General features: G+C 42.6%; 1 protein-coding gene across 1 annotated transcript in view; it reads left to right on the top strand.

The window, feature by feature from the left end:
• Nucleotides 1-9,898: 9,898 nt before the first annotated feature.
• neo1a (neogenin 1a) overlaps nucleotides 9,899-23,859 on the top strand; it is a 157,422-nt gene continuing 143,461 nt past the window's right edge. Inside the window, 1 exon segment of the mRNA XM_030724466.1 lies at nucleotides 9,899-10,501. Within this exon segment, the coding sequence (XP_030580326.1) occupies nucleotides 10,411-10,501 (91 nt within the window). The 5' untranslated portion in view covers nucleotides 9,899-10,410.

The following is a 23,859-nucleotide window of genomic DNA, read 5'->3' as shown; positions in this document are numbered from 1 at the left end:
CCTAGACACTATGTCTGATGCACTACAAACATTAAATAAGTTTGAACCTGCCAGCTCCCCTACAAAGTTCACATGATGTCTGATTGAGCTGATGTAAAAATCGCGCAGGTAACGGTCCAGTGAATTTACAGAGAGGGAGAGGTCTTCCTGTTTCCTCCTTTTTTCCTGCTCTATCACCTGCTGTGTGCTATATGTGAGGAAGGGCAAGTTCAGACAATAGAGCCTGGTTTTACTGGCATTTTCTGCAGTTTGTGTATTAAATCAGCTTTAAACACACAAAACAATTAGCCTAGGATTTTTTGAAAAGACAGTAAAATACAAAGTTTGTTCAAAAGCTGACTTATCTCCATATTCAGCAGTGACTAAAACTGACCATAAGTTACAACAATGAGTAGACCAACTGTGCATGTATGTGTGCGTGCGTGCTAGTGTTTTTGACTGACACGGTCCCTGACTGGTGCTTATTTTTGTAGCACATGTTGGGTCTTTCCTTTTTATTTTTCATCCCTCTGTCCTTTACTTTTCCTTTTCCTCCCACCATCCATTCTGCTGGGCGACTTGTCTAACCGTTATCTGTAGAGAAGCAGGTTGTTGCCTGTGGTGCAGAGAGGCTCGCAAAGGGCCAAGCAAGCACCCTCACACACCTACACTGGTGCTTGAAAATTTGTGTACTCTTTAGAATGTTATATTTTTATGTGAATATGGCCTAAAGTTCTAAAAACAGATAAGACACCCATATTATAATGGTGATTTATTTTTTGAGGAAAATTATTCAATATTTCATTTGTGGATAGCAAATGTATATTGTGTTGGTGCCTTTGTGCAGCATGACTGCAACTAAACACTGGTGGCAACTGTTCATCAGGCAGGCCTGACTCTTACCAACAACCACGGGATATTGGTGCAAGTCCTCAAATGAACAGCTCACTCCAGATCCTCCCACAAGATATCTATTGGATTAAGGTCAGCTCTTGGATTTGGCAATTCCAAAACACTGACATTGTTCTTCTTTAGCCAATCTTTGGTAGAACAACTTGCGTGTGTTCCATTTGAAGTCAGAATTTCCAAGTTCCCAGTCAGAATTTTCAACTGGAACATCCCCTCAAGTTGGACTTCCAATTCGCAAAGTCGGAGCAACCTCACCAGTGCCAGTTTAACAATCCAAGACTGTGGTAGTGCATGCAAACATTAGTAAAACTGTCAAACCTGTGATCTGTACTGCCACTTGCTAAATCAGTCATACACAGAGCACCGATCAGGCTCTATCCATGAACGATCTGCAGCGATGTTTTTAAGTACAAAAAAACAAGTATTGCACTGTGTTGCTAGTCATCCATGAATGGCTCTACCTCGCTAAGGAGCAAAATAAATCCTGTTTTTCATTTTCTGACTTTACTACTGGAACTTGCTCAACTCAAGAGTGATGCATCTCCCAGCTCCGACACCCGAGGCCTGCTGTCTTACTGCATGACTCGTTTCCTCTGCGGATTCAGTTCTTAGGCATTTGTCCTCACATCTTATTTCACCAAAGATGATAAGCCATCCCATCCCAGGCCCAAATCATGACACTACCACCACCATGTTTGAAGGAACTGATGTTTTTCTTTCTTGGACTATGACTCTTCTCATTTAAAACCGATCCAAAGACATCGTTCAAACAACCTTATGGCTTTTCTACATGATCTTTAGCAAACTGTGTAGCAGTTTAGCGGTAGTGTTCTTTGTGGAGAGCAGTGCATTCTTCTTGAAGCAGTGCCATGCACACCATCATTGTTCAAAACTCCCCTGATGGTGGCTACATGAACATTAATATTACCCAATGTACATTTAGTTGTTTAGACACTACCCAGGGTTTCTCTGTGGTCTCCATTTGTACACAGTCTGCCTGTCAGTGGATTGATAGGCCCCACTCTCTTTTTTTAATCTTTTAAGAGATTGTTTTTATTCAATTTTAATTCTTTCCAGTCTGATGAGCATCAACAACTTCCAATCACACCTGACTGTCATCCTACTGATTAAAAACATCTGACTGTAAATTAATTTGGGATCAGTTTTTCTCTCATTCCTGGTTGCCATATTATCACTGGTTAAGGTTCAAGAAAATGTCCCAGTGCTCACCCTCTGATGGATTACACACAATTAGGGTACGCATTATTTTCAGATTTTAAACAGTGGTCACCCCTGTGATTTCTATTTTGTTATTATTACCTGAAGTAGCTGAACTAATAGGATCTCAGACTGGCATAGATCCCAGATTATCTGGTCACTGTGAGCGCAGTCCTGATTGCCTGTCTGCTCTATACTCGTCCTCTTTATGACTGCTGACGTCAATCAAGCTACCGCTTTCAGCGATATTTCAGCTGCACGCTGAGAGGTAATTAGAACAATGATTACAAGCGTCCAGGAAAAGAGTGAAAACGGGGAAAGAAAGTGCTGACATGTGTGAGGTGAGCTGTGCCAGGCTCTGAAAATGTGCCCAGGCAAGCACATGTATGATGGGCTGTCTGAGTGCACACCGCTTGCTTCCTGCTCTAGTTGCGTGCCGTGCAGTAGCAGGTGGGTTTAGTCTATATGAGGCCTTCTGCCATCTGTAGCTCAGGGTTCGGGCCAGGTACGCAGCAGATATTTGCATTTGTGGGGCAAATAGCCTGCACACATATACACAAACACAGCCCTGTGCATGGAAATCAAATGTGTAACATTGGGCGAAATATCACTCTGGGTTCAGGAATGAAATGTCATCTTTTTTCTTGGGGCCAATAAATTTTAATTTTACACACTCAGCTGCACTTACACAGCAGTGCTCAGGCACACATTAAGCAACCACAGCTACAAACTCTATGTTGACAGCAACTGTCCTATTTAATTAATGGTCAGCTGAACTTGCAGCTAACGTTGCAACTGCTCTTTTGCGTTTAGTAGTCAGTGGATGAAGTGATATGTCATTAAGAGTGTAAATAATGCCCCAGATGCCATGCTAAAGTCTTTTGGATCTGGATCAGGTTGAAGACATCTGGCTCTCCGATGAGATGGGCCCTGTGCCCCTTAATCTGCTTCTAAATAAGATCAGGATCATGCTGGGATCAAATGCTGGCATTGATAATCCACACAAATCATTTGAACAGATAGCTGATTAAGGTATTATTTTAGGAGCTGTAATTTAATGAGTACAATTTTTTAAGCTCAGATAAGATGGCATAAAAAAAGTCAATAAATCTAGAAAAAAAATATAGTCTTGATTCAGTGTGTGTATTGATTTACCCCCTAATCTGCATCAGCTTTCATACTTTCAGCATGCTAAAGGCACAAGCTCCATGCATCACTTCTACAATTAATGATGCCTAAATATGTGTCACTGTACATATGGCTGCTACTTTAACAGACTTCCAAATATATAGAACGGTTTAAAATATGACACTTAACAGCTGCTTCAAGTGCCAGTTAATCCACCATCCCGTCCGTGCAGTAATCTAATGGCCATTTCCCCGAATGCAATGGTTGCCATTATTTGATTCATGAAGTGAATATCCCTTGAATGTTGGAGATATGAGATGTGGTGTGACCTTGTCCTTAAATCAGGAAGAATTATGTTCCCAGAATAAGGAGCAACAAGCTGTGGGAAGGAAAACATGGTTAGATATTAGGAGTGTGTTTGAGCCCAGCTGTGTGCCTGTACATTATATAATTGGCCTGTGGATGTGAACTGAATTTAACAGCTATGTCTGCTGTTGAAAATATAGCTTCATTATAAAGAGCACAGCATACTGTAAAAAAGCTCTGGTGGGGTTTCTCACTGTGCAAATAAATTTTTTGGTTTCCTAGGATTCCTGCAGAAGAAAAACATGTAAGATTGAGCATGTACTTGTAAGATTTGCGGAGCGGTTGCTGGTCATAGAGAGAGGCAGGCAGATGAAACCACCACAGGACTATAAAACCCTGGGGCTACACATGCAAGGCCACCAGACGCTGAGGATTTGTTAATTATTTACTTTTTGGTCAGACAAAAATCAACAGTTTGATTTAATTTCATCAACATTTGTTTGATTAACATTTGTTAAGTCTTGTTCTAATTTCTTTAGCTGAATCTAGAAAAAAAAACGCCAAACATAACACAGTTTGACGGGCATGAAATAGCATTTTTGGACCAACAATGAGCTATTAGCTGAAAACATGGCAGTGTGTCCTTGAAAAAAAACTGAGGAAACCGGACAAGAGGAGGACAAAAGAAGAAGTTTCAGGCCTAAAAAGCCTATCTACAGCAGATGATCAGTATGTGAAAGTCATGTCCTTAAAGAAATAGGGGAACAGAATCCAGCATAGACCTGACACAGGATCTGAGAGATGCATCTGGACCTTCAGTTGATCCAGCTACTGTTCACTGAAGCCTCATCAGAAATGGTCTCAGTGGAAGGTTGGCTGTTAAGAAGCCATTCTTAAGGAAGGAAAACAGGGGGGGAAAAAGGCTGAGGTATACCACACTGAATTAGAATTGGACTGAAAAGCAGTGGCAACTGATTTTTAGGAAATTTAGGAATTTTGGTTCAAACTGTTGTCACTAAGTACGGAGGAGATCAGGACAGAGGTGCAACATGGTTGTCATATTGTACCTCTGTCATCGTTTGGGGTTGCATTTCAGCCAGTGGGATGGGCGAGCTTGTCAAAATCGATGAAATTATGAACACAGAAAAGCACCATCAGACGATGCAATACCATCTGGTAAGCATCTGATTGGCAATATTTTCAACATGACAATGATCACAAACACACTGCCAGTGCAGTAAAAGCATATGCGGATAGGAAAACACACAGCGAAACACTGTCAGTCTCCCCAGAGCCCGGACCCCAACATTATTGAAGCAGTGCGGGATCATCCTGACAGAAAACTGAACAAAAGGCAGCCAGAGAAGAGCTTTGAATGTCCTTCAAGAAGCCTGGAGGACTATTCCTGAAGACTGCTTAAAGAAATTACAAGAAAGCTGCCTCAGAGAGTTCAGGCTGTGCTGAAGAATAAAGGTGGTCATACTAAATATTGATTTTTAGGCTCTTTAGAACTGTACAAACAAACAAATGCTGTATTTCCATGTATGTTTGCATGTTTCAAATTTTTTGCACCAATTTTCCTAGCAAAATATAAATGGCCCAAGAATTTTGCACAATACTGTATATTATATTAGTGGATTAGCATTATTGACCCATTAATGTGCATTTTACTTGACTTTATTTACTTGATATATTAAAGGATAGTGTAACTAATACAGCATAATATATTAGTGGATTTTTATTTTAAAAATCTGCTAAATCATTTGTAAATAGATGTACGGAGTATAAAGTACAATATGTACAATATTTGCATTCAAAACACAGTACCACCTTGTGCCATCGTCTGGACCCACCCTTGCCCAGACAGCGTGGAAGTATTGACATTCATGCATGTTCCTCATTTCTTGACATGCGTTCAGATTTGATGTGGATGAAAGGAATTTCACCAGATGTGTTGTCCTCGAAGGCAGCTAAATAGATATAATACCCCCAGTTCAGCGGGATATTTGGTTTACATACGTGCAGTGATTCATTTTATTTGTAATAGAATGAAAAGGGATGAAAAACAATATGACAGCAGTATAAAGAAAATGCCATTAGCCCAAAAGGTGAGCCCTGGGGCACGCCACACAACAGAAAGAAAGTGTCATTAATTGAAAGTGAAAATGTTCTATATGACAGCTAAAATGAGAACAGGTCCAGAGCAGCCGCAGCAATACCAAACAAAGAGTCTCTCTCTCTCTCTCTCTCTCTCTCTCTCTCTGATGCCCAAGGGGAGAAATGTTCATGATTTATATGTCATGGATTACTCAAACCAGTGGGGGGAGCTGTTCCATGTGTCTGAGTGAAAGACTGTTTTCTGGATGGTTTATCGCTGGGTTCCAAAGAGGACACCCTTCCCTTTTTGTTTCTCCCTAAAGCCTAGTCACAAGCTGAAGGAGAATACAGCACTCGTTGTTTTGAGTTCATAATTCTGCTCCATTTACTGCAAACAAGCAGTCACCTTTTATGCTGAGCAGAGCCTTCCTCCAAAAGGGAAGGGGTGCAAATGTCAGACTTTTCACCTTGATACTCTTAATTCCCTGTCTTAAAAAAAAAAAAAAAAAAAAGCAAGGATGTGTACTTTACCTCCTTATTCTCTCCCATCACAATGCAGTCACTGAGTTTATTTTAAGCTACTTGATTTAGTTTAAGGGCCTTAATCCTATCTTCTGATTTCCAGCCACAAAGTGACATCATCTGTCCATATCAGGTTACAGATGTTGGTTTCTGAGAGTGTTTGGATTTCAGCAGACATTATTCCAAACAGGAATTTTTTTTTTTATTAAACTTATTTTAGCCATGTACAGTAGAAATATGCACATGAATTACGACAGCTTGAGCAGGTGTGGTTGCATTAATGCTGCTTGTTCTCTACAACCTGAAATCACAGGATTAGGAAAAAGGTAAAAATATCAACCGTGGTTCACTAAATGTATGGATCTTAAATTCACAGAGGCAAGTCTTGTCACATGAATTATGATCATGTTTTCCTGCTTGTCAGATGAATATACATCTATGCCCCCCCTGAGGACCATGAAAACTCTGGTGTATATGAAGGGCTGACCCACCTCAATTGAATTTATATAGATTTTTATTTGCTAAGCATGGTCTTACATGTTCTTTTATTGCCCACATTTACAGCTTACATTATATGGTACTAAAATTTTTTTTTTTTTAAGAAGAAGCAATAAGTCATTGATATCAAAACAGTGTAGGCTTGCCCCTTTGTACTTGATAATGTAAAAGCTGCATCCAGCTTTGATATTTATAGAATATTATGTTGTGATGATATTGTAGCCTACTTTAGATGTAAGAGATATCAGAGGAAGGTGAGTGTGAGTAAGTTGAAAAACCAAAGTCGTGCTGTTTGCTGGGCAGCACGACCTTGCTATAGCAGGGAGGCCGAACTCACTTTATACTGGGCCTCATACATCTTGGTCTTCATCTTAAGTAGTTGGGACCACTGACACTGCCCTTTTTGTCAGTGATAATAAGTTTAACAACACATTTAATCTCTGAGATATTTTAAAAGTGTAATTTAGAAGTGTAATTTCAACAGTACGCATGATAAAGAAATGCTGATGTAGCAATTGAAAGAAATGTGTCAGTGAGACTCTTTGGGCTTAAATTGTAATACTTGTGTAAAATTACAGAAAAACTTCTGGTGCTCGTTGCCCAGACTCAGTGGCGGTCCTAGCCTGTTTGGCGCCCTGGGCGAGCATCCCTGCCGGCGCCCTCCCACCCCCACCCCAACCCCCCATAGCAATCGCGCAGCAGCGCCTACCGCACTACTCCACTTGGGGGTTAATGAGCACCTGCTGTGTGGTGCATGTAGCTTTCTGCCATGGTCTGACAGACAGGTTTTAACAGAAGGTCTCCCCACCATCACAGGCACACTCAGAATTTATTTTAAATTTTATTTGAAAAAACATGGAAGAAACTGAAATATTACACAGCTTCTGCTTACCTTCATCTTTGCTTATTTCTCCTGTTGTTCTTTTCTCTTTTTCCTAAACTGCACACCTGATGGCTTTGACCTTTTCCTTTCCATCTGCCGTAATTTGCACTGAAGCTGAATAGGTTATAACCACCGCCCATCCACAGGGTTGTCAGATCTGACTGACAGTTGCCAGCCCAACACAACAAAACCTCCATTGAAACTCATGTTAATAGCACCAGGTGTGATATATATTTAACTAGAAGCACTCAGAGAGCGCAAACCTCCGCTAAGGCCATAGGGTCACTGACGCTGTAATACGTGTATCTAAATACTTTGAAATAATCTTTCATCTTTCCCAGACAACAATAACCCCCTATCCCGCAATAGTGTGTTACCTCGACCAGATCGCGGCTCCTAACCGTAGTAGGGAGACCTCTGGTCTCTACTTCGCTTGGCTCGTGGCTGGTAACTAACTTGCTCATCCATGTGGGTCACCTTTAGCAAGGCGGAGAAATGCAGCAAGTCGAAGGATTTTAGCAACAGAACTTTTATTCCTTTTTCCACCGCCACCGAACACACTTTTTCCCTCGCGCTCGTCTCCCACGCTAGCCCGCATACACACACACGGGGCAGAGAAAAGTGGGTGGTGTCTCTTAAAGGGGAAGGCTCTGCCTGTATCCCGCAATACTGAAGAATCCTTAAAAAAATTCCTGGATCCAGATCGTGATTTGGATCGCCACCAAAATTTAATCACTGCTTCCTCTTGTCATTTCCAACCGCTCCACAAAATTTCAGTGACATCCGTTCATAACTTTTGGAGTAATTCTGCTGACAAACAGACAGACAAACAAACAACGCGACCGAAAACATAACCTCCTTGGCGGAGGTAAATATACAGAGCTTTGGGTGAGTTGCCTTTATTTATAATTCAGCAGTTACTGTTGGCTGTAACCAGGCCAAAACTGTACAGGCATGAATGAATGAACCCGGCTGACTGTCTCACTCTCACGCCATCACTGCTTCACTTGACTCGCAGGAGAAGGGGGCGGGGCAGCGCTGTGTGTGTGTGACGGTCTAGTGAAGCAGTGACAGCGAGACAGAGAATCCCCCGCCTGCCCCTTTCCTTCTGTTACAACCTGTCTGACCATTGCAGAAAGCTACATGCAATACACAGCAGGCAGAGGGCGCCCATTACCCCACAAGTGGAGTAGTGCGGTAGGCGCTGCTGCGGCGATCGCAATGCATTGGGGGAAGGGGGGCGTCATGCCGCCCTAGATGAAATGCCGCCCTGGGCGGCTGCCCATGTCGCCCATATCAGAAACCGCCACTGCCCAGACTGTCCTGTAATTTTACAGGACAGTCTGGTCATTCACAGGTCATTCACAGAAAATGTCCCTTTCTTTTCTCTGGTTACTAAAAAACAAATTTCTATAGCCCGTAGTGAACAAAACAGAAACTTTTCTGTCATTTAATTCTTTATCTATTACTTTTTTACTTTGGTGTAGTATCACTGGCCATGGGGAAGGTCTTTATTGGCAGGAAAAACTGTAAAATTTATTAGAATACATTTAAAGGTCCAAAGTTTTCACATGTTGCCTCAGACCTTATGTTTGACAGCCCTGGTGTAAAGTAAGGATTTTACTAACCTGTAATGTTTTCAAAGTTTGGTGAGTTTAAGACTGTTTAATCAGTCAAAAATACATATGTTACCATGTTAATTAACTTACTTTGTGCATATATCTGCAACTTCCAGCAGTTATTTGAAGGAAGATTAGCTTAGCCACCTCTATTAAAAAATGTTATTTAGAAAGTTTTCAGTGTCTGTCCTTTCAGTTGTGTTGAAGTCTTTTGAGAATCTGAAAATGAGGGGTAAGTATGGTCAAACTACTTTAAGTGTTTTTCAGTTTGGCTTTTATTTATATTTCATGAATTTATTTGGCTTTTCACGTATGTCAAGATGGCGCCCCTCTAATGGGAGTCTGTTGCTAATTAGTCATCAGCAGACTTCACAGATTCACGAGCTGCAAGTCTCGTGTATTATATCTTTATGTAGTAGTGGGTTGTGATATTTAACAGCTCGAGTGCGGACAGAGTGAGGGATTGGTGCTAATTAGCTTAACTGAATCTTGATATGAGATACGTCCTCGAGTGCGCCTTTGAACGCACTAAAATCTGATGGAGGTGGAGGATATATTCGTCACTGGTGTGCAAGGTGTTGAAAACTCGTTATTTCGGGGCACAGGTCTACCTGAGGTGTGGATATGAAGTGCCGTCGCTGGTTTGCACTCCCACGCCGTATTTTAGTTTTTGCCTGAGCGCACAGGCAGCCCAGGATCCAAACTTCCATCAGACTCCACACCCTGTTTTCCGGGGAGCCGGTGGAGATCCAGCCCTTCAGCACGCTGCTCTCTTACGTCCCGTCCGCGATCAGTGAACTGGCCGCGGCAGAGATTTCTCCTTCGGCTCGGATCTTATCTTTTCTCCAACTGAGCTCTTTCTAGTCTTTTGCGCGCTTGGCAGTTATCGGAGTAGTACAGCGGACGCGTCTGTGCGTAGTCGTGCGCAAATCTTTCCGAGGCTGCGCCTCCGTGGCAATGGATTGATTTCAGTGTTTTTTTTTTTTCTCCTCCAACCTCTGCCTCGACCAAGTTGAGAAAACAGTCTGTAACCTGCGGCTCTCTCCTTCCAGCTACATGTTTCATCCGGCCAGTTTTAAAAGTAGCCTACCTGGCTCCGGATGTTCCTGCACATTTTAGGACTTTGAACTTTTTTTTTTTTCTCTTTGTGCATTCACAGGAGGTGGCCGGGGATTTTAAGGATTTATTTATTTTTTCCAAACCGCTTCTCCGGGGTTCTTAAAGCCTGCAAAAATTAATTTGTGAAAAGTGATGGCCGAGCGGGGAGCTCTGTCGCTCCTCTCTCTCCTCTGTCTCACCTTTCTCTACACGGAGACCACCGCGGCAAAGCATGTCGACAAAGGTAAAAGCCCGCAAAACCCGCCGCTAATAGTTGTGCTGTGTGCCTGCTTCTTCGTGCCTCCATTGAAGAAACTTGCCTGCGTTGTATCAGGAGTTGGGGTGGAAAAACGCACGGAATGTCTCGGGGAAAATCAGACACTGGGTTAGGTGGCTGATTCTGCCGCGTTCAGAACAGACACGCTTTCACCGTTTAGATAACTTTAAAAGTAGGCTACTTTTTGATAACAGGCACACTATTTAATCCGAGACCAGCCCCTCTTGCAAGCAGCAAAGCAACACGCTTTCACACTCCGTCCTTTTGTCTGCACGGAGGCTGTTGAGGCAGAACTGCTGATAGGTTTCTCCGGTTGTCTTTCAAACGATTCCCAGACATGCGATGTAGTTGTTTCATGAACATGTCTCTGAATTATGTGCAATAAAACTACAAATGCCAAACAGCATTTTTCATTTTTTTTTTTTTTTTTTTTGGTCTAGTGATTGGAGTCTATCCATCAGTCTGTGTGTGGTCGTGGAAATGCAAAGGATGGCAAAATTTGGGGAAATAAAAACACACACACTGTAAAAGGTCATTAGTGTTCACTGGCATCATCAGTCCAGCAGACATCTCATTACTTGGGCGTCAATACATGTATTGCTGATGGATAAACAGCCCCAATTCATTTGCTTGTGTTAATTGTTTTGAAGTGAGGGCACAGCACTGCAGTGTGCAATTCAGTCATATATGCTCTTCCAGCTGGTTGTATTTCCACACAAAATTTCACTGATACTGGGCGTGATTTCTTGTTCTTAGAGGGAATGATGAGCGTGTATGGTTCAGAATAACCCACCACAGCCTGTTATTGGCACTTGAAGCCAGCGGTGGCTGAGATAAATTGGAGAGTCATGAGGAAAAATGTTTTTCCAGCAGTCATTGGAGTGCACAGCTCCAGCCCTTATCGCATACCCCATCGTGACAAAGTCATATCTTTATCATTTAAGCTGGCAGACCTTATCAAACGCAGCAGCATGTGGTCTGGGAAAAAAAAATTGTGGCAGTAACTGATTCTTGTGCAACATGGCCCAGTTTTTTCCCCGTTATTCTCAGGATATGCAAAACACTTTGTGTGTCAAAATAGACAGTCCGTGCGCCTTTGAAAGCACGTTGTGTAGTTTGTCACTTAAAAAGAATGAATGTGCAGAAAAAAAGAGACGGGGCCTCTGCCTAGCTGTTGGGCTCTCTTGCGTGTGGAGCCTGATGAAAGACCCTTTCCTGCATGAAAAGCGCTCTGCAGTAGTGGAAGGGGAGATGGTGAGGGAGAGAGAGAGGAAAAAAAAAACCCCTCCTTGGCTTTGCTGGAGATCAGTACAAAAGAGAAATGGGGGTAGGGTGAAACAGGCTGACTGTCTGGAAAGTAATAAAACCAGGAGATTAAGGGGTCCAGGGAGTTCCTTTGGGAGCTTTGATTGATTCCAGAGAATTGGACTGGGACACACACACAGGGAGAGTTTCAAATTACTAATTGTGGGGTCCCCTTCTCTGAAAATATCTGTTTATCCAGAACACATTTATTTGAGGTCCTGACTATGGCCGCGACTTCTTATCTTTATCAAGGATGGCGGAGCTGTGGCCCTAATTGAAAAAGTTTCAGCCTGTCTCGTTGGGTTTTGGAGTGCACAGTCCGACTTTGGAAGAACCTGTAAAAGTTTTGCCAAACTGAGGCTGTTGTTAGTCCTTCCTCCGCTGAAGCTCTGACATTGTTGGAACTTTAAAAATGCTTTAAGAAGTTTGTAGGGGGGGAGTGGGGCGGTGTAAACAAGTCCCAGTTAGAGGGGCCTAAGATCCATTTAGGCTCTTTCTTATCTCAGTGTTATCTCTGTAATCCTGCTGGGAGGGAGCTGTGTGCTGATTGTCTCCCAGAGGACAATGCAAATAACTTGCCGAAATGTGTAAACATTTGGCAACCCTCTGCTCTCACATTGCTCTCTCCAGGGTTTTATCCTCACAGACCACCTCACATGCAACGCCGCTCAGACTTTCTAAACAAACTTTCTTTTCTTTGGCGCATTTGAGTTCTTCTCTGTAGACGCTGCTCTTAAGAACATAATTTCCCACCTTTTGTCTCGTTGTTTGGGAAAGCCCTGGTGGTCCTAAATCCCATTTTTGGAGGAGGAAACAAAGAAAGGTGGATCTTATTCATCCATGAATTTCAAGAATAATTCAAGCATGACCCTCCCTCTGTGCTGCAAGCTGTACACAACATGTAAAATGTTTTCCATTTACACAAACTTCATCTCAAAGTGGGGCAAGTCTTTTCCACATGTCCACATCCTATTGTGGTGATCTGAGAGGGGCCATGATGCAGAGTCATCTGCTGTCTCTGCTGCATAGAGTGTGCTGTTTACTGATCATTTATTTATGGGCTCCAATAGCTCGTACTAAGTCCTAATGACCTCCATCCACTGAGATACGGATAATTGCACATTTGGCCAAGTATTTGATTCATCTGCTTCACTAATGAAACCACCCCATTAGGATATGCTACTGATCTGCAATTGCAACTGATGTGAAGGCTCAGTTTGTTGCTGCTCTTGTGGCACGGTTGAAAATAACAGCTAGGTTGTGCCTTGTTCCTTTATTGCTATTGTCCAAGGTTTGTGGAGACAAAAAAGAAAGCTCTTAATCAAATAATTTTCACCAACGGTGACAGCAGTTTATCACATGTAATTGGCAGCATGAATGGGGGGGGATCAATATTCTCTGAATACATGGCTTGACAGCTGCTGTTGCTTCTTTTAGGTGGTTGGGGTAAATGTAATCACCCCCTTTCAGCTGCCTCGAGGCCAATTTATGATCCCATGTTGGTATTTGTTTGCATTTCTCTCCGCCTATGCAGAGGGAAGCATGCAGCCCCCTAACAAGCTAACAGTGCTCCGCCCCTGAGCGATGGCTGTGCATAAGTCAAATGCTGATTGGTTGGATGGGTTGAAGGTGCAGTGGGGAATTTTCATTTTTAACACCTGGGTTTGCTCCACTACAAAAAAAATAGCCTATGTTTCTAGCGAACAGTGTGAAAGATGGGCGTTGCTGGCGTAATGTCACCACCTGGCTAGTGAAATGCCATTCTGACACCTCAAGCATTTTCACCGCCAACTTAGTGTTTTGAAGCCAGACGCGAGGGGTGAAACCAAACATGCAGCACCCTCACTCGCTAACAATTCGTAAATCACAAATATTAGTTAGTAATAGACCAGATGAACTTCTCAGCACGACCTGAAACTGTTAACTGAGCCCATGAAGTTATTGTGAAAGTGCGTACTGAGGACACAAAGCAAAGGACCCCAGGGCTGTTTTCCTATAGGTTTCTATGCAAACAGAAGGCGTCGCCCCCTACTGGCCATTAAAAAGAATACAGGTTAAGCATACTTCCACATTGGCTTCACTTTTCACTTTTCAGACCTGGAAACTACGTCCATCTTCTATACTGTCTGTGATCTGTAGTTGTTCCACATAATTTTGACATACAGCTACAGCACATGCAAAGCATCATGCTGAAGCTTTCTGTGGCTAACCAATAGTTATTGTCTTTTATGTCATCAAATAAGACTCCCCAGTTTGTTAATTAGCTCATATGTTGCTGTTATTACATCAGTGCCTGCGGCATCAACTGAACTGCAGGATTGAGAGTAGGAAGAATGTAGAATAACTGGAGTTATAACTGCATATTTATCACATATGAGCCAATTTCTCATCATATAAAACTTATGTGTCGGCTGCTAGTTTGGAAGGTTGATCAGTTGGGCTGAAGCTACACTAATTCTCTGTCCACACTAAATTTTAATCTGGTTTTTTCCTCCGTTAATTGCTATTCACACCTGTTACTCTGACATTGTTGGTCTCCATTCGGGGGAAAGACTGGACTGGCTTGCTGGTTGCTGTGTTGGTGAAGCAGGGCTACTTTGAGTGGAGAGAATCCAAACTTTCATCATAGTCTAAAACCCAGAGCGGATCACGGTCGAGATCATGGTTGTAGCTGCTCCCCTGCTAAGATGAAATGCTGCTTGAAGCGATGTGGTGCAGAGAAACACGGGCTTTCATAATCATCAGCCATGCTATTTGAATGTTAAAGAGATCCAGGTTCATAGAAGCTGTGCTAGGTTTAACAATGCCCTCGATGTTGTCATAGTACTATACGGACGTTTCATATATACAAGGCTAAAATGAAGATTATCCATTTCCTGATGAAATCTTTGGTCTCTGGATGCAGGAAAACCCTTTCATCATCTTTCTCCGTCCTTTGAAAGCCGTCTGTTGTGCGTTATGACCGGTCAGTTCACAGAAAGCTGCTCACATCAAGCGAGCCCTTCTTAAAACTGAACTTCTCAGCTTCGGAGGTGCTCCTGCTGTGCCGAGAAAGATGTCAGATGGCGCACCTTTCCAGTTCGACTGCTGTCTGCCATCTTTGTGTCTGCTCACCCTTTCATGTCAAAACAAAGAAAACTGAAGAGGGGAAAAAAAAAAAAAGATTTGCTGGGACTTTGAAGAGGCTGAGTGTCTAGAGACCATAAAGCTGTCCGTACTGGCCTGTGTGAAGACTCTTGTGAGACTTGGTAACCTGAGGGAAATTACATCAACAGCATTTATATCTTTTACTGGAGACTTCCTGGAAAAAAATGTTTGCCTCACTCATTTCCACAATTCCTTTTACTTCTCTTTTAAAAATAGAACAAAATGCAAAATTTCTGCTTCGCTGTGGTGCAGCCATGCTCTCCAGGCTTCCCTGTTCTGCTGTGATTGAGTGATGCTCAGGCTTAATGACCTCTGGGAGACTGGAGGTTTTTTTTCATTTTCCTCAGGCTGCCTCAAATAGCAGCAGTGTGAGCAACACATACGAAGAAGAGCCTGAAATTATGGCTACATGTCAATAAGAGCCTAGTTTCCCATCTTGGTCAGTGTGCTCCAGTGCACTTAAGGCAACTCTGTGTACAGTAAGGTTTGTGCGAGTGTGTAACACTAGAACCAGAGGTCAACAGGGCTGTGTGTTGCGATGGGCCACAATCTTTAAGTTGTTTTTAACGTATTTTGTGGAAATATTTCTGTGAGGGCAGTTGCAGGTTGTGCTAAGCATGTCTTGGAAATCTCTAAGCAGTAATTACTGCTACAGAAATTAACCTTCTGATCTAACCTTATCTTGTAATCATTTATTTTTCTTGTTTGACAGCAGACATTTAGAATATTACAGGAAGCTGTTTAGTGTGTGTGGAAAGGGTTTATATTCAGCCAAAATAAATTATATGTAAATAAGAATCATTCTGACCCCTTTTATTCATTGAAGTGTTGATGAGAGCAGCACTTCAGGTTGTAAATGAAGGTTGTGCGAATAGCAGTGTTGCACTCTTGCGTCGGGACGTTTTGTGATATTTATGTTCTGCTAGGCTGCAGTTCCAGTTGGTTTCTTTCTTCAGCACAGAGTGGCATTGTCCAGTTGTTCCCTGCATGCAGTAAAATTACAGGAGCCAAGCTCTTGTGATGCAGTGCACGTCTTTTATAACTGCAGCATGACAGCAGCAAATGGCAGTACATGTGTATTGATACTAGATTTAAGTAGCGAAAAGCAAGGTATTGGTCTTCAGGCAAAACCTTGAAGGAAGGCGTGAAGGCTTTGTGGCCTTTCCAGAGGAATCTTCACACAAGCACAGCAGGACAGTGAGAGGTTTTCTTCTTTTTTTTTTTTTTTTTTTTTTTTTTTTTTGGTACCTAAAAAAATTTTCCTCCCAACTTTTGCTATTTTGGTTCCCCCTGAGCTCCTGTCGCGGTGTCTCCTGTTGGTAGTGGCAGCTGCATAGGATTATGACACATGCAAGCTGTGCTTGTCAGATGAGCCTCAGCTAATGAGTGCAAGGCTCTCTTATACACAAAACAGTCTTTATAGCCCCGGGGGGCATATTACAGGCATTTCCTATTAAAATAAGATCTCTTCAGCCTTTTTATAATGCTTGAATTTCCCTTTTCTTAAAACTTCTGAATTCTTTCATGCTGACTATTACTGCAAAATGTAATAGAGCTGAAAGAACTGGACTAGCTGTTGTGGTTTAAATCTTTGAAAGCAGACCTGAGTGTTCCTGTCTAGGATTTTCTATTCACTCTCAGAGGTTTTGAGAACTCTGGTGAGATGTCTCGATATCGGCAGAGATTTTCTCTTGAACCAGAGCCTCACAATTGCGTCTCTTAAGAGCTACACAAATGTGAAGGACATTACAAAAAGCAATCTTTTCAGAAGGAAGCAGGATAGCAGACATCTTAAGTATAATAACTGGAACACAAAACAAGCAGTTTAGAGTGGATGTCGCAAACTTCTTATATAGCGTTTTTCTGGTATATCTGAGCACTCAAAGCATTTTATAAAGCATGTCACATTCACACACACACACACACACACAGGGTTCAGTATCTTGCCCAAGGATACTTTAGGATGCAGACTGGGGCAGCCAGGGATCAAACCGCCAACCTTCCAATTAGTAGATGACCTGCTCTACCTCCCATCCAGATAGCTTATGCTTATTACTATGTAATGTTAGTCAGAAATGTTAGCTAACATAATTTTCTTGCAGGGTCTTTGTTTTGCAACTCTTTTACCATCAGCTGTTATTCCTCAGGAATCTTGAATTCAATTATGTGTAATTTCTATTTTTAATGTAATTGTGTGGTGTCACGTTTCATTCCCGGCAGCAATCCTGGCTGTAAATTAAGAGAGACTAATACTTTTCTTGAAAGATGGATTAATAACCTTCATGTGGGTGCACTGTACCTGCTGGAGTTCCAGCATCCTGCAGCTCTCAGGCATGAATTTATTCTCTGCTGTCTTTTTGGAGGACGTCCAGGGTGTGATGAATTAACCTGAAAGTCTTCTCAGTGGTGTAGTTCATGGTGTAGTGCAGTTGTTAAGTAGCTCTTGCTTCAGAGAGAGTACTGGCAAACAAGAATCAATGCAGCTCCTCCAATATAATGATTTTTGTTCATCATAAATGTGCAGTATGGCTAATGCAGTTTGACTCATTAATCCCAACATAAGAGTGTTGTTATGGATTGTGTCTGATTGCGGCTGACCTGCAGTATTGTATTTAACATAATCAGTGTTCCTGCGCTCATAGCGCTGGGGCCTGGCTTAGCAGTGCTTGTATGTAGGACAGATGTTACATATACCCTCATAAGGTATCAGTCACCCATGTACACACAGAGGCTCTCGGACTTCATTCAGTCAAAGGAACTTTGACTGAATGAAGGCATTTGTTGGAAGGGTGTGGGGGCAGTCAGTCACAGAGAGAGGATTGTGAGCTCTGCTCAGTGGAGCTTTCTGCCATCGTCTTGTGCCCGGCCGTGGTTCTTGGCAGCTTTAGAATTGGTGGTGTGTGTGTGTGTGTGTGTGTGTGTTGGTGGGTATTTGTATAGGCATATGCCACCCATCTGGGGTTGAACAGCTGTTTTATCAACAAGCTTCAGAGAGTTTCCTGGCTTGGAAAAAAACTAATAAAAAATTTGTATCTACTTTAACTGAGAATGAATCAGACTGCTTTCACGTTGAGTTTGTGCTGACAGGTTGCCACTGTGGTGGCACTGATTTATAACCTCAATACCTAATTTGAGAAACAAAGTCAGGAGATGCATGCATTGATTGCTGTGCGTATTTTTGTTTTGTTTTTTTTTATTGTGAAAGAACAGTTCTGTTTGAAATCACTGCAGATATTGTTGTTGTAAGCTAGGAACTGGTTTGTCTTGTTTGTGTTGGAGAAATCCATTGAAACCACTTGACTTCGGGTTTGTGTGTTAGTGTGTCACTGCGTCTGCAAGAATAGAAGACGGTGTCATTTTTCTTTTCTTTTCTTTTTTTGTCCTGCACTGTACTTTTCCATGGCACTGTCTCAGCATGTAGAGCACATCAACTTCCTGGATTGTTGAGTCTCAGTCACTATGTTTAAACAGTTTAGGGGAAAGATCAGCAGAGAGTTTTGTGTTAGCCATGTATATATCAGCCAGTGTCCCTGTTCTTCTTGAAATCCCTCCAGTCAACCTCCCTGCTTTTATTTTGATTTTTACCTGCTGCTATGGTGACCCCTGAAAAAATTCTCCTGGTATTAACCAATGTTTCTGCTGCCAAAGTGAGCTGAAACGATTCTTTGAAAAGTTCAGCATTAGATAGAGCCTCCTTTGTGCCGCTGGGAGCTCCCCTTTGGCATCGGGCTCTACCGACTGCAGTGACTTCTCACCATGTTATTGGAGCCAGTTCCTTCTCGACTGAGCTCATCTAAAGCTAACAGAGGTCAAGAGTGATGGCTGGAATGGTGAAATTGCTGCTTTAAGCCTTTTTAATACACTGCCATGATGTAATGGAATTGCCTGTCTCTTTTGATTCTGCTTTTTTAGGCCTTTCACAGTTGAATAAATGTCTCTCTCTGCAGCACTTATTTGAAACATGACGGCTTTTCTGCTTGTTTGTTAATCTTATGCAGCTCTAACTAACACAAAGCTTGAGCCTTCTAGTCCGAATGATAATTGCACCTGGAATTTGATTTCCAGTTCAACTGAGGTGAATACATTTAACTGTTGATCAAAATGTCAGCCCTAAAGTGAGACGTCCCCCTTGTTTCTTTAAAAAAAAAAAAGAGAGAGAGAGAGAACAGGAGCTCCTAAATTGCTCTTCATTAGTTGAGATTTTTGTAGCAAGACAAGTTTGAGTTATTTTGAGGTGATTTTTCTTTCTCTTTTATAGTAAATGACAGTTTGTGATGCAAAACTCGAGCTTGAGAGAAGCAAGTTATATTAGCGAGAGGAGCTTAAGTAACTGCATGTTTCTACTCCAGCACTTTTTTCCACTGCAGGACTTGTGGTGGTGTCTCATCGCTATAGCAACCCCGTCTGTTTACCTTCCCGAGTGCGAGTAACAAGGAGACAAGCCCGAGCATGTCTGAGAGGAAGAGATCCGTGTCAGCCTTCAATGGCGATTTTTTAAAAAGGGAGCTACTTCAGCAGCCTCCAAACAAAGTATGACACAACTGTTACAGCCAAAGGTGGAAACAACAAATGTGTTTCTCCACTTGAGGCAAAAACACACCTTTCAGTACAAACAGGCTTGTGAAGAGGGTCAGGGTTAGGCGCTGGCAGCTGATGATGTTCGGGACTTTAAGCAGCTGGTTTAAAAAGCTCAACCCAAAATGAGACATCCCAGGAAGAAAATAAGTGTTAAGCTGTTATTTTTACTTCAAATATCCAGGGAAAACACTACTGGCTACTTTTGTGCTTACTGTGCTGTGTCACTGGATACAGTGCTGTGTCACTGATATTGCAGTGCAAGGCTGCTGCTGGCACCTTGTTTCAGCACATTCACACTTCAAATTAGGCATCAACGACAGTAGCCCGGTGGAAAATGGCCTTCGTTTGCTCACACTTATAAAAGCTTCAAGCTACAAGTATCAATAAAATGTCCAGTATTTTTTTTTTCTGTGCCGTTATTGCAAATAATGAAATATCATATAATTTTGAGGCTGTTTTGCCCACCCCCAGTTCCTATGGTCGGAGCTTGCATCCTTTCTTTGACCTGATGCCAAAATGACTCCACTCATCCCCACATACAGGCTTCATTCACTGCTGGATTAAGCCATGTAGAACCTGAGAGCAGCATCTGGGACGATACAGTCTCCTGAGCTGTGTCTAAATACAGACATGACCTTCCTCTGTCGAATATGAGGGAGAAGGAGGAGGATGAGCTTTGGCAGGACGAGCAGGCAGGTGAGGATTTTTGTCCAGCTTTAAGCGTACGCAATGAGCAGCGATGGAAAGCAGCTGCATCAGTTTTTCCTCATTCCTTAACCATTGTCCCTTGAACTTTGACTCTGCTGCCCCCCCCCATTTTTCAGGCTGTGGCAGGTCACAGCACACAGCACCAGCATGGCTGCAAAGTGGATAGCAGCCAGCGGGGAGCACCTGCGGAGGAATAGCAGGCGAGCAGCATTCCATCACAGGACCCTGAGACGCAGATGTCATATGAGGCACGAGGGAGGTGATTGGAGTGGGGGTGTGAGTGGAAGGGCCGATGGCAGAGGTTTTGGCATAGTGGGGCAGTAATGGGGTGGGATAGCGAGCCAGATGCTACCAGCAGATTCTTAATGAGGTTTCCCATCATGAACACAGGGAGATGAACATTAATGACTACAGTTAAACTTGTCTGTTCATTTACTCCCCCCTTTTCAATCATGCTAGGATGAGGTGCCCGACATGTGTGGGCACATGGTAATTGTTTTTTTGTTTTGTTTTTTTCCTCTTCCGAGCCAGATTTCATTGTTATAGGGCTGCAAAGAGTACAGCAGTTAATTTCATTATTGGATAAGTAAAAAAAATAAAAAAAATATCCAGAAGCCAGGCAAATGGGCTTATTTTATATGACTGATAGTATTACAATATAAAACTGAGAAAAGCAGAAAAATTCTTCCATTTCACAAGCTGTAACGAGCAAATTGTTTTTGGCTTGATAGTCGGATATCAAATTTATTGGCTTTTTCTTTTAGGGCAATAATTTGACTTGTCAGTTTGGTGTAGAGTGGATGCATAAGGATGCAGTTTTAATGATCAGCTTGTGTAGATGTACAGAATTATCTTCATCAGTATAGGTACTGGATTGATGAGTGAAGCCACAACCAATAAACCAGTTAATTTCATGAAGCTCCCTTTATCAGTCTTTACATTTAAACTTTGTAACAAGCTTAATGTAGGGTCTAAATGTTTCCTTTTGTCTTGTGAAGGGCAGTGTGTTCTTGTCTAACCTTTCTCCAGCTACCAACAATCCAAATGCTTGGATTGATCATTAGTCGCTCAGGAGAAAAGCAAAAATGCTTTTTCTGCTTGCATACTTCATTTACCTGGAGTGGGCTAAATTAGTCCTGAGTGCATAAGCATGTCGCTCAAGCTTTCTGGACACCTGCTGAACAAATTTGCTCAAAGAGCACGCATACACACAAACACACTCAGAACAAGATCCTAAAATATGTCCTGCAGTCTGTTTCTGCCATATGGCTTATAATATTGTTGTGAAGTGTAGCAAGTCTAAATGAAAATTCACCCAAGATTATCTAATTAAGCAGGTGTGAAAGGAGCTTAATTCAAGACGGCTTTGGCATCTCTCACCAGTCTATGTTCAGTGCTACGAAGCAACAGTTCATTCAGCCGGAAGATGTGAATAATGTTTTTTTTTTTTAAGCTGGGGACCAAGTCGCACGTTTTCATTTCTCTTCAAAAGAAAATGTCAGAAGTGGTCTTGAGTTATAAAAGGTAGTGGTTTTATTAGCCGCTGCTAGCCTGTGGGGAGCTTTTTGTTGCAGAGTGACAGGGGACTTAATAATGAAGCTCTCTAACCCAATCAACCCTGAATCAATGGAGCCCCTCTTTCCCTTCTTTGTCCCTCTCCTGTTCCCCCTGCAGTGCCACTGCATTCCCAGCCTGGCGGGGCAGTGTCTCCGGGCCAGGGCCATGTCACGCACCCCTTCTGGCCCCAAACAACCATGGTGGGGGGGTCAGGGGTTCAAGTGCTCCCCATGGGGCAGTGCATTGGATGCCTAGTGACGCCAGGGCTCGGCCCCAGCACTGTCAACACCGGCAATTAATTTCTAATAAGAATGAAAATAGCTCACCTCATATTTAGTCTTTTGGCTCACTATTACTGCCCTGTTCCCATTCTCCCTTTCTTCCACACAGACTTCAAAGCAGGGGCGAGGATAGTCTCTCTCGGCTCAATGCTGATAGCGAAGCGCTCAGAGAACATTCCTTGCGTGCCGCGCAGAGGTTGAGTGGAGATTTTATGGGCTGTGTTTCTGCTAGTTCCACAAATACCTGCGGTTCATGTGCATGCTGTGGAAGCTTAACCCCTTCTCATGTGTGACATCTGAAATACAGCTGCTGGTTATGTGATTGTATGAAGGCTTCTCGGCTACTGCGCGTCCCTACAGTCGGGAAATCTTGTACAAATCTGCAGTTGGGGCTCGTTCCGTTTTTCATTCTGTGCTCGCGTCTCATCAAGTTAACCTGGTATTTCGAATGCCTTTAAAAGCACACGCTGACATTTTGCAAAATTAATTTATTTGTTCTACCAAGAGTTCAAGTTAGCAGATCAATGAAAATTTCATTTGTATGCACCTAATATGGAAACAAGACAAGACTTTGATGCATTCTCCATAGGTTATCACAGAGGTTAGAAATGGAGGGAACAGCCAAAAGTCAGAATTTATCACTAATTTATCTTACCAAGCAGATTTTTCTTTTTAAAACTGTGATTTACTTCATGCATACTTATAACTTTGGTATGTAACAGCTTTGGAGTCACCAAACATGTTCAAAACTCTCTTCGCAGAGCTCCTTCCTTTAAAGTTAAATTAATGATACATTCTTTAACATGTTGGAGTTAAAGGAACTAAACAGTCGTCCTTTCCATTCAAAGATACTTAATTAAAGCACAGGATCCGCGTGTTGTGGGTTTTCTGGTCAGTGCGTCTGCGATCTGTATTGATAAGATTTCCTGAGGGGAAACAATTGTGTGAAATGGAGGAAGCCATTAGGAAGCCAGGGACTCATGTCTCTCCCTGCTGAGTAAATAGTGTCTGGGCCTCCCCGATTTCATCCACTTTTGAATGAGCCCAGCACTTGTAACAATAAAGGCAGGAAATGAACTGTACTCACACAGAAGCGTGCAGGATGCTCATTGTGTTCCTAATTGACCGAACTAGGTTGGGCGATGAAAGCAGACTTTTCCCTTGGTTAGACAAAATAACTCAAAGGTAGCATACAGTAGGTGTGGTCGAACAAGCAGCTAATGAGGCGGTAATTCATTTCAGCAATTTTTTTAGATCTTTTTGGGCGCTTGTGGTCATGTCCTAACTGACCCAGTTTGTGTGAAATGGGAGCTCACAGCTTGGACCCGTGACTGGTATTGCTTACATGTGCACATACGCAAGCGCTGAAAAAAGTAGTGCATCGGAGACGGCAAACGTCAGCACTTGGTACCTTATGCGCTATGTGAAGGCTGTCATTACTCAGTTTCACCTTATTTATGATTTGCTAAGCTCATCTGGCTGCAGGATCCTCGTTTTTCTCTGTGGGAGACATTCATGACTCACACCCAGACAGTGTTACTTAAGTCGTCACCTGAGAAGCCCTCCTGGGGGAACTTGTTTTGTCCTTGAGTGCAGACCATAAGCGTATTTAGGCTGATCTGTATTCAGAGGAGATTGGTAATGTAGTAGGGATTGAGGTTATGTCTCCTACCGGTCCTGCCGCCCATAAGACAAAATTCAGTGTGTGTGCGTGCATGTGTGTGTGTGTGTGTGTCCACGCGTGCTGCA

This window comes from Archocentrus centrarchus, chromosome 3, assembly GCF_007364275.1.
Source record: "Archocentrus centrarchus isolate MPI-CPG fArcCen1 chromosome 3, fArcCen1, whole genome shotgun sequence".
Taxonomy (NCBI): domain Eukaryota; kingdom Metazoa; phylum Chordata; class Actinopteri; order Cichliformes; family Cichlidae; genus Archocentrus; species Archocentrus centrarchus.
Note: the sequence above shows the minus strand (reverse complement) of the source record. Positions and strands in the feature narration are given on the sequence as shown.